Source organism: Silurus meridionalis, chromosome 8 (assembly GCF_014805685.1).
Source record: "Silurus meridionalis isolate SWU-2019-XX chromosome 8, ASM1480568v1, whole genome shotgun sequence".
NCBI lineage: Eukaryota > Metazoa > Chordata > Actinopteri > Siluriformes > Siluridae > Silurus > Silurus meridionalis.
In genome coordinates, this window is record NC_060891.1 from 12,950,881 (window position 1) to 12,963,048 (window position 12,168).

General features: G+C 36.1%; 1 protein-coding gene across 2 annotated transcripts; it reads left to right on the forward strand.

Annotated features, from left to right (window-relative positions):
- The first annotated feature begins 436 nt into the window (after positions 1–436).
- LOC124390576 (MAP3K12 binding inhibitory protein 1) lies at positions 437–11,795 on the forward strand. 2 transcript variants are annotated; one of them, XM_046856587.1, is made up of 9 exons: positions 437–612; positions 835–951; positions 2,498–2,716; positions 5,278–5,374; positions 6,773–6,838; positions 7,192–7,344; positions 7,497–7,591; positions 10,906–10,944; positions 11,114–11,795. In XM_046856587.1, exons 1-9 carry the CDS (start codon positions 463–465, stop codon positions 11,219–11,221), a joined length of 1,044 nt encoding a protein of 347 aa, XP_046712543.1. In that variant the 5' UTR covers positions 437–462; the 3' UTR covers positions 11,222–11,795. The 2 variants fall into 2 exon arrangements, with proteins under 2 accessions (XP_046712543.1, XP_046712542.1); XM_046856586.1 differs by having other exon boundaries at positions 439–612; positions 7,494–7,591.
- The last annotated feature ends 373 nt before the right edge of the window (positions 11,796–12,168 follow it).

Consider the following 12,168-nt stretch of genomic DNA (forward strand, 5'->3'; position numbering starts at 1 on the left):
AATATGAATTGAATATGTTTCTTCAGACTGCAGTCCGAGTGGTGTGACAATTCTTTAATTCCCCACTCACAACTAATAACAGTGGCTTGATTGCACACAGTGTGCAATCATAGTGCCCAGAATGGTCAGTAGATATTTATAGATATATAATGTTCCGTCAGGAAATTTGTTATAAAAATACAAGGCAAACTTGACTAATTATCCCTAACTAATGACTACATGACTATGATTAATTGATCATTTAAAAAAAAAAAAGGCAGAACAGTAATTGAGTGAAAAATTTGATAAAAAAATATATAAATAGATTTTAAAGGATCCAGGTTAAACATATACCAAAATTAAGAATCATTTTCTCATTATGAAGTTGTTTCGGTTTTCTGCACGGTCCTTGTCCTTGTGTTTCCGGTAGTGACGTGAGCAAAAAACAAGCCAATCAGCGCTGCCGCGTCACGCAGAACCATAATGGCGGCGAACTTAGCGACTCGGGAGCCGTGCACGGAGAATAAACATACAGCGTGCAGCGCAGCAATGACTTCCGACGGGTTAATTAGACGTTCCGTTCAAAAGTGCTTCTCTTCCTTAATCGATTCGATCATAGAGTTTAGCACTGAGGTTAGTTACAACATGTGTTTTCCCAGTCATTTCACTGAAATAGATGGGCGAACTCGAGCCTGAATGCTCTCTGCTAGGTTTGTTGCATGGTTCTGGTGTAGCTTGCAACCTCTGTTATATATAGGGTTTCATTCGGTTGTTTTAATGCACGGTAAAGAAGCTGCAATGTAGCTGCAGTATAACAAGATAATAGTTGCGAAATGCTTGCGATTTGTTTTCCAGGTCAAACTAAACCCTGAGTATTTGAGCAGCACTGGCAGCGTGAGTGAACGTGACTTCACTGCTCTCCAGCCATCGCACGTGTACAGCTGTTTACAGCAGCACATCTGCAAGTTACAGGTAAATGGCAGTGTGTGACATCAACAGATCAGACTTGAAGCAGAATACCCACTCTTTACAATAAAGATATGATCTTTAAAAGCACCGCGTATTTATTTTATAATGAAATACTGCGTTACATCTTTACAGATTAGTTTTTAAGCTTCTTTCAAATGTTACATGGCCATGTACATATTTTCACTTTCTCTTGCTTTTTCCTGTGACTTACTGGAATATAGCTTTCCTTCTTTTTCTAAAGAGATGCAGCAGAGTTTAATCCTCTCTTTTCACCCCCCTCGTCAACAAACCAGGTTCCAAAGCATCCCTGTTCAAACTATCGATTTATACTTTCCTGTAGAATGTGTACAAAAACACACAATTTGCCTTTATTTTCCATTCTCAGGAAAACTGTGACCCACGGAAAAATACACAGAAAACCCAGGGTCATTTTATGAGCTTAATATTGATGCTTCTGCTATAGATGTGCTACAGCTGTGTCTACAGTAAAATAAGACTTGTTGAATTGTCATTTGGGTTTCTTGCTTTATTAATAGCATTCATTCTCACTGTATGAGAAACCTGCCTGTGATACAGTGCTCTGAAAGCCTTGGTGTGAAATGCACTACTAAAAATACACAGTGTCCTGTCTCTGACTGTTTGTATTGTTTGATTTGAGTTATTTTCATGCAGATGCCAGTCATTCTGAAATGGTCATAGGTTTATGAACAATTGACCATAACTTTTATTATGGTCAACACTTATACTGCTTTTTTTGAGCATCTTAATCGAGACTTAATCCCCTACTTTTGCTCTTGTATAGTAATTGCTACTATACCCATTCTTTACAATAAAGATATGATCTTCAAAAGCATCGCATCTTTATTTTGTAATAATATGCTGTTACTTCTTTACAGATTAGTTTTTAAGCTCCTTCAAATGTTACATGGCCCGTGTACATATTTTCATATTCTCCTGTTTTTTTACCGCTTGCGTACTGCAATTTAGCATTGCTTCTTTTTCTAAAGAGATGCAGCCGTGTTTAAATCTCTCTCACCCCCTTATCTATACTTAGCTCAAACAAACCAGGTTCCAACTGTTCAAGCTATTACTGTTGTCAGTGCCGGCGTATAGTTATAAGAGTATCTGTTATAATTCTGTGGTGTCTTTAAGCTTTATTGCAGTTTGTCATTTTTATGAGCTTTTTATGTTGTTACTATTTCTTATTATATAATGTTAAACTTCACCTAAAAAATGTAAGTGAGAAGAGAATCTTTTTTAGCGCTTTTTTCTCTAGAAAAACCCCACTGTAAATATTAGCAGTGTTTAGTGCTGGTAAGGTTTTACATTAAGACAAATAGAGAGTACCAACCACATTACAAATATTTCAAAACACACCTCTTTTATTTATTTTAAAGAGGCAAATTTCTGGGTTTTTTTTGTAGGCTGGGACTTGCATGCTGTGTTTTGCTAGAGCTCTAAACTAAATAGACTAAACCTGTCTGTTGTCCAAAAAAATATGTAGAACACAATGTTTCCATGTGTATAATATTTCCTTCCTGTTTTCCAGGCCATATCGTCACACCTGAAACAAATACTAGATGCTGAAAGCCCATCTGAATCTTTCAATAATGAAAAAACGGAAAAATCCAAGAATAAGTTGGCAGCAGCGTCTGAAGAAGAGATGGCGGTAGACAAAGAGCTCTTTCCTACCACATCATACCAACACACTGCCGCAATTTCCCAACCTGATGACCGCTGTGTTCAGATCAAAGCTGGCAAAGCTGAGGTAAAATACTGACTAATGCAAAATGTTTTGTTTGAATATACACTGACCACATTTTTACATGTTAAAAAATACATACTGCCGCAATAGTTTAAATAGGTTACCAGTGCATCAATGTTGTTGAAGGTTCAAGCAGTTAGAGATCAAGAGGTCACAATGTGTAAAATCTATACATTGTCTAAAAAGCAGTGGCGGACCCTCAGGGCCAGCAACTTACATTTTGTTTAATTTTTGTCAATGAATATTCATTAAATTATTCCCAATAGTCAAGTGTCTTAATTTCATTGCATTTCTTTAGGGTGCACTGCTTCCTGTGGTGTCTGTTTACGTTGGCGTTTCTATCCAATCAGATTTCAGCCATGACATCACATGTTGTCTGTGTTAAAGGTATCTGTCGTTAGGCCTTCAGAATCAGCAGTGCGGGCGCCTGTAGTGTAAAGAACATGTTGCTTGAAGCTGTTGCTGTAATCAATCAGATTTTAAGTTGGCACTGAGATCATCTAGCAGGCATACAATAATATCAGCATTTTCACAGCCTTTGATTGGATGGTCAAATAGTCAGAGCTCGCTGGAGCAAACTATACAATCTCAAAGTTATTAATGTAGATTTCATGGCCTCTTTTCATTCCACAATGACTGACAAGGCCATTTTCATAAGATTGACTTTTTAAGAAAAGTTGGACATTGTTTTTTTACAAAAACGCACAATTTGCCTTCAATAAATTCTCAGGAAAACTGGCACACGGAAACATGCACAAAAATACACTGAAAACCCAGCGTCATTTAATGAGGGTTCTGCTATAGATGTGCTATAGCTGTGTCTACAGTAAAGAAAAGCTGTGTCTACAGACTTGTTGAATTGTGTAATTTGGGTTTCTTGCTTTAGTAATAGCATTCATTCTCACAATTTGAGATACCTGCCTGTGATCCAGTGCTCTGTTATACTGCATTTCTGTAGGATATTGATTGGTTCTAATGATTGCATCATATTGATGGTATTAAGATGCGGATTGATTCAGGTAGGACGCCACTGAAGGCCTCGGTGTGAAATGCACGACTGGCCTCTCCCAAAAATACACAGTGTCCTGTCTCTAACGGTTTGTATTGTTTGAGTTATTTACATGCAGATGCCATTCATTCTGGAATGGCCATAGGTTTATCAACAATTGACCATAACATTCATTATGGTCAACACTTATACTGCTTTTTAAATTTCCAACTTGAGATTTAGTCCCCTACCTTTGCTCTTATATAGTAAACGCTACTATTCTCAGAAAACTGTGTACCAACTTATCTCAAAGGTATTTAGTAATGTTGAGGCACACCATGTCTTCATGGACATGTTGACATGTTCATGTGAGGGTAAATTGAATGCTATAGCTTACAAAAGTTTTAGAGTATTATTTCTGAACTGTATATCTGATTTTTAAGTTTTTTATTTATTTATTTTTTGTTTTTTTTTACCGAAATTGAAAAAGAGAATAAAGAGATTGAATTAATTTATGGAACCATAAATTGTATCCTTTTTAAATCTTAGTATCAGTATGTACAGATGGATGACATTTTTAAAAAGTAAAAACATTAGCTCTATTATACTGTGCTTTATAAACATCTTATATGATATGATGAAATATTTGTTTCAGGATAACCAGGTCTCCCTAGCCATAAGGCCTTGGAGATTTTGGGGCTTGTTATACAGTACTCTTCTTTATCAACAGCAAAAGAGAGAATTTTCAGATATTGTTCAGAACAATTGTGTTTGTCCTTCTGGGTACAGTGTCAAAGTTTTTTGCATATGGTCATACATTTTTTTTCCCCAATTGAACTATACTTTTCTATCATTCAAATTGGGCAAAAAAAAATGACCATATGCAAAAGAAAGAAAAGAAAAGAAAAGCTATAAATTTTTAGACATTCATTGCCTGCTGTTAAATGATATTGTGTGCACAAGTAGTTAAGGCCAATCTGTCCAACGTTACAGATTGCTTTGTCCTAAATTTAATCAACCCTAGGTGGTCTTGTGGTTCATGTGGTTACTGAGTAATTCTGATTCTTGCACTGGCTCTGAGAGGCGGCTAGTGCAGCTTGAATGGAGTGCTCTCTCTGTGCTTGCTCTCCCTCAGCGAGCAATGAATAGGCAGCCTGTTGGAGAGTCCTGAGAGAGGTCCAGGCTCATGCTGCATTATGGAGTGGATGCTCATTACTCTGTGAAATTGCATGTGGGCGAAAGACAAGGACACCTTTATTTTCATATTGTTTATACTTTTTTATTTATTTTTTATGTACAGACACTACAACAAAATGGCCAGAGCAATCTCATCTATCTAAAATGGTCGAGAGTGTAAAATGTTTTGATATTTGGCATAATTGTGTCCACTGCACTCGCTCGTTATTCATGTAGCCCCCTCTCCAACTCCCACATTCTGATCCTCATTATCGCTCAACAACAAAAAGCCGACTGCGGATTGATTTCTTTCAATAGCTCATCAATTCGACACTAATTTACATCCCTCTCTCTTCTTCCACTCTTTTTTTTTTCATCTCTCTTTCTCTCTTGCTCTCAGATTGAACGTAGGATCTCTGCATTTATAGAGCGCAAACAGCTGGAGATCAATGAAAACAATGTGCGGGAGTTTTGCAATGTGATCAACTGCAATCAGGGTGAGAATGAGAGGGCACCGGAGGAGTGGCGTAGAAGTCGTGCACTGCCACGGTTTAAGAAAGTGCTATTTTTCCATAGACAACCGGTCAAACACCATCTTTTCAGTGCAATTGTAAGGGAACACCTTCCAAAATTAAATTAGTTTTGGTCTGATTTGAGCACTTCAGACTAGGCTTATAGCAGTTAAAATCTGGGATACACCAATTAGTCCTTTTATTCATGTCTTGTAGATGAATGTGATGGGTAAATATACAGTAAATGTACATTAATTAAGCACTTTATTAGAATTTTTTTTATCTTGCACATGGATTTCACAAGATGTTGGAAATATTCCTTAGAGACTATGGTCCTGCAGATTCATAGCCCGGATGGCCATTGAAGAACACTGAACTCACTGTCATGTTCATGAAACCAGGTTTAGACTATTGCTTTGTCACATGGTGCCTTATCATAAATGTGGCCGTTAGAAGATGGTAAAGGTGTAAAGAGATGCACATGATCAGCAACAATAACTAATAATTAAAAAAATTGGCTTTAGCATTCAAGTGATTTTTGATTTTTATGATTATGTATTAACAGGTCCAAAGTGTGACAATAAAACATGCCTCACACCATTACATCACCTCCACCAACCTGGGCTGTTGACAGAATGCAAGTTGGATCCATGGTGGATACATTCATAATGTTTTAGCCACATTTTGAATGTACCACCTGTGTGGCTTAGCGGAAATGGAGATTTAACAGAGGAAACTACATTTTTTTACGTCTTGAACTGTTTATTTCTGTTGAGCTTATGCCCACTGTAGCCTCAGCTTTCTGGTGCTGGCTAACAGAAGTGGTAGCTGAAATGATGTTTTATCCCATCCTCCCCAAGGTTAAGCATTCTGAGATGCTGTTCCTGCTGACCATAATTGTACAATAGGAGTTAGCCTTTCTGTCAGCTCGAGCATTGACTTCTCTTAACAACAGATGAGGACAGGACAACAGGACGGTTCTATCATCACTGCGTCCTTCATTGCACCACTGCCACTGTGGATAAACTCTAGAGACCATGTTAAAAAAAAAAAAAATAAGAGTTAAGCAGTTCTAGATTTACTCACATCAGTCCATCTGTTAACAGCAATCAAGCTTAAAATTGCTAACATCACATTTTCCCCTAATTAGTAAATAGTAAAGGTTAGTTGAAGCTGCATGAGGAATACATGCATGATTTTATGCATTGCTGCAACATAATAGGCTAGTGAAACGTTTAGGTCTAAAAGGTGTTCTGAATAAAGTGCTCAGTGACCGTGTGTGCAAAACAACTCTTAGTTATGTTTTTTTTATGTGCATTTTAAGTCTAAGAGCCCATGAAATGGTTTTGTTTTTGAGCTTTGGTTCCAATATCTCTTTTACAGAAAACAGTTGTGCTAGAACAGATGCAGTCTTCACACCCTATCCAGGTTTTAAGAGTCATGTAAAAGGTACACTGTGTGTGTGTGTGTGTGTGTGTGTGTGTGTGTGTGTATATATATATATATATATATATATATATATATATATATATATATATATATATATATATATATATATATATATATATATATTTGTGTGTATATATTTGTGTGCATGTGTAAATAGATGGATATATATATATATATATATATATATATATATATATATATATATATATATATATATATATATATATATATATATATAAATATATAAATAAATATATTTGTGTGTGTATATATTTGTGTGTATGTGTAAATAGATGGATTCCTTTTCTGCAAAGTAGTGTGCAGACTTTCTTGTTAATGAATTGACCTTTTAGTGACCCGAGTGGTGAATACGTATGGGCCCCAAACCAGAGGTGGGCACACTGAGCAGGGAGAACAGCACCAAGGCTTGTACAGCAGAGACTGTGGGAACCCAGTCATCGAGGAGCGGCTAAACAACATAGAGGCACACCTGAAGCTACCAGCAGGTAAGATATAACCTAATAATATTTGCTATATGACAAATTTTCATGTTTACCAGTTTGTAATACAAAAAAAATAAACCCAGCTAATAAATAGTCTGGTTCTTGTTATTTGAATAACTTGCTGAAATAACAAAGTATCTTCTGTGATTTTGCAGGTCCTGTGCCTCAGAGCATTTACCAGCGGCTTAAAAAGTTAGAGGATCGAATCTTGGAGCTTGAGGGTCTTTCCCCGGAGTACTTCCACTCTACGGTAAGTGCTAGGCAGGGAAATGGAGAGGATTTTTTTTTTGTATGTTGAAAGGGCAATGCTAGATATATATTGAATTCTTTAGTAAAGGAATGGCTTTCTGTGATAACTTAGGTGTCAGTACAGTTACAGTTACAGTTCATGTTAAGAAATTGGTGTCATTTTTGCTGCACTAGGATATACGCATCGGGCCATTATCGATGGCAGTATGTGGATACCCTAAATATTCTATTTTCCCATAAACAGTGTATGCCCAAGTTGCACCCTTTCCTTAATAGATAATCTTTTCTGAATGCTGTAGACTTGCACATAAGAACTGCTACTTCAATCAGAATGACTGTGATGCTTAGGATGTATATACTTCTCACAGACATGTAGTACTGTCCTACCTCATACTGTAATCTTTTATAAGGGTGACAATTTATAATCTCTTCATGTCTTCTCTGGAATGTTTTTTGGTGTTTTTTTTTTTACTCGACGCTGTCGCCACATTCTCACTAAGAACCGAGACAATAAAGGAAAGCTATTCTAATGCCAGTGTCTTATCAGGCACCTGGGCACGTTCGTTTGTTACTCTTACTCTTAACCATTGCACAGATTTTTGGCTTATTGTAGGTTTTTTTGTTGTTTTTCTTTTACCCCCCACTCATGACGGTCAATCAGAGAGTTCTTCAAAGCCATTAAAATCTGATATGTGTGATATTTTTTCCTCCTCTTCAGAATTTGCCCATGTCAGATTGTAGCTTGTCAAAGTTAGCTGAGTAAGTGCTCTTGTAGCATTCTGTTTCTCTTAGCGCAGTGCTGCACTGAGAACTGGCTGATTTCCATGTCCTTTACTCTCTGTGTGTGTGTGTGTGTGTGTGTGTGTGTGTGTGTGTGTGTGTGTGTGTGTGTGTGTGTGTGTGTGTGTGTGTGTGTGTGTAAGAGACAGAGGGAGGGATGGAGGGAGAGAGGTGTAGAGAGAGAGAGAGAGTGTAGTGCCTAGAAAGCAGGGCATTGAGTACACTGTAAAATATGTTCAACTTTTTCACGTTGTGCTACTCCATTTGAGCAAAAACAATGAATTAATTAAGCCACTGAGGTGGGAGCCAATCAAATTGGCTCTCAATCCCAAATGTGTTTATGTCCATGCTGAAAAGTGATTGAAATTAATCCAAGTTGCTAGTGGCTGATGAGAGGACACGGACAGAGTAGATGAGGAGGGGTTCTGGGCGAGTGTGAATGTAGATGGCCTCTTCTCCATCATGCTAATCAGTGCTGTGCAAATGAGTGGCTGAGTTAATACCGATAAGTCAGTTGGCAATAATGGGAGGATTACAGTTTGCTTTACTGTAATGTAAAATGTTTAACAGTATATCAATTTGTTGCCATATAACAATAATGCTGGGTAATATCTTTTCTGCGTCCTTCACACAAATGTTTATACATGGTAAGAAATTGTGTGAGGAAAAAATGTTAGAAACAGTCAAGTTTTCCTGCAAGACATCAATTCATCAGCAGACAAAACGGTTCTACCGTTGTTAGAAATATGGTTAAAATCAAAAAGTGTGATTACCACATTGCTTATATAAAAGCCACGATAGATTGACAAAGGACACGTACAGTTACATTCAACTATCAATATTTGCTCAGATTAATTATTATTACCGCACACACTTTATTATCTCAAGCACACTCTAATGAAATGTTCTCCTTCTTTACCAGCTTTGGTCATCCACAGCTTCAAACCTCTTCCATCTTCTTTACCTTTTCAGATGTGTTCTCTTTAGACATAATATTGCTGCTATTATGCTGAGGGCATGTTTATGCTGCCCCATTTTCTAATTAATGACGTTATCTATAGTCACAAGCCTGTTATAGTCAGTTATTATTATTCAATATAATGTTTTTAAAATTTTACAGTCTGTTCTGGAATGTTTTTGGATTCAGGATGCTCGGACTCTTACACCTCTTAATGGATTTATTTGGGCACCATCACAGGAACAACAAATTTGAACTCTTAGATGAGCTGTAAGCAAATGCGATTTTCACTGTAGGAATAAACAAACAGAAAAGAAACCAGACATAAGTCTGCATGGAAGGTGCTATAGGAAAAATCAGTCTAGGGGATTTCATTTTAAAGCAAGTAAACTGTACAGACGCTCCAAACTTTATGAAATTTCACGGATACGAACAAACCTGTCCTCAAAGTGAAATTTGTTGAAAAAATAGAGCGCCACTAGCTAGTCGTTGACAAGTCTACATGATGCGCACTGGACTAGGGCAAATCCTTTTTTTTTTTTTTAAGTGAAATTTTTTATATTAATACAAAATATTGTATACAGTATTTTGATTTGTTTTAGTACATTAAATTGTTTATTTGATAGTATTTATAGCTTTTACATCGTTAGAAGATATGCTTAGTCAATAACCAACAAATTTAAGGTACGACCGGTGGTTCCGAACGTAACTCGTTCGTAAGGTGGGGAGCGTCTGTATATTCTGAAAGCATTTGTCAAGTGTTCTAACTCGTCTGTATTCTGTAGTGTGAGCGACTTTTTGTTGAAGCACTTCAGAATAACCACTGTTTAAATCCGCAGTTCTGTCAATCACTGATTGACAGATGGTTTATTTAAATTTTTTTACATCGCCTACAGCATGTGCTTATTGCAGGTCTGTTAGAAGAAATAAAAAGTCCCGCGCCAATTAAATATCACCATTGTAATTTTCTGTAAATAAAACCTTTAGAGAGTAATGTGATCACATCGCCGTTTGTGTGTGAGGCAAAAAGAAAACGCAGTGGAAAACTTGTGTGCTTGTATACATTAATACTAGCTGTTCAGCAGAGTTTTATCCATTTCTTTGGCACTTTGTTTTTAATTGTTTTATGAGGTTATCTACTAGTTCTGATAGCATTGAAATATTCAGACTTCAGGCAGTGTTTTGAAAAGCATTTCTCAGATTTGAACAATATTCATCTAAATTTGATTAAACCCAAGAAGAAATGTCTCATCAGACGGTTTGTGTACGCAAACGACATCTCAAACAATCAGAGTGAGCTTGCTCCATATCACAGCAGGTATATGGAGGGTGTAGTTAGCTCATTGAAGGAATGCATGCTATCTAGAGACTGCGTGCCACATTTACCCATGATCCCCCATCTGCATTGTGACACAAAGATGCAGAAGTATAAACTAGGCATTAAATACAATCACCCAGTCTAAAAATACCAATTCTTTTTTTTGTTGACAATATGAATTTTAGGTCGAATTTAAAAAAAATAAAAGAAAAAAAATCAGTTTCCCTTGAATCCTAATAAATTTTTTTTTTCCTTTTAGGGTTACTTTCACAAACGTCTGAAAGGTTCAGTTTCTCAGGTAAATTGCATTTTTATTTATATATATATATATATATATATATATATATATATATATATATATATATATATATATATATATAATGTATAATATCTCAAATATTATGATGGCTCATGACGTTATTAAATGGTGCATACAGATTAACAAGAAGTGTTGTTTTCTTTTGCAGAATTATAGCCTGAGCGAGTTAGATGGAAAAATCAATGCAGTTCGAACTGCTTTACTGAAGAGAGCAAGCGAGTTCCAGTCCAGAGATGTCGGGGAGTTTCCATTCTGACAAACACACTGTTGTCAAACAGTACCTCCACCCTGAAGATTTGTCTTTCTTCATTTTATATATATATATATATATATATATATATATATATATATATATATATATATATATATATATATATATATATATATATATATATATCTGTACACAATATTGAGTTTAAAAATGAACTAAATACCTGTACATGCTCATTCTTATGTGTTGTAAATATATTTTTTTTGTCTTCAAATCTGTTGAGTATTTGAATATTTTGCACACAATCATACACAACATATTGACTGTTTTTTGTCTAAGGTTGTTTGATTGATCAGGTCCATCAAATCGATTTACAAGTATAGTATTCATTCATTTTCCTAAAGTAGACTTTTTTCTTGAGCTGATCCTGGGAATGTTTGTTTAGCATGAGGCAGGGACACATCCTGAATGGGACACCAGTCCATCAAATGACCATCATACACAGGTACATATAAACACACCTGACAGCAGATTAGTGTAAACAAACGATCAGCTGGCATGTTCTTGGAAGGTTGAAGGAAACTGAAAAACCTTAATAAAGATTTAAATGTTTAACCCATAAGATTATCAGAGTCTTGGTTTACAGATTAGAATAAAGAAAACAGGAATTTGTAACAGGTTAACAATTGGTATTTCCAAATTCTGATCTTAAAGCTCAGCTTGCATCATTTAATTAATAAATGATTGATTTTATGATTTTATATATATATATTATATATGCCTTAAAGATAAGATTGAATTATACAAAAATATACCAGTGTGACCAGCAGCACCGAAAGTGTGTACAGAGAGAGAAGGCTGATTGTGGGGTGGCAGGCAGTGTGCGATCAGAGTGGTTGTGCATTTCTGCTCACCTCTGCAGCCTGCCATTGCAACAAATGACCTGATTACGGATTCCCCACTCTATGAGCAGACAATTAGTCTGCAAAGAT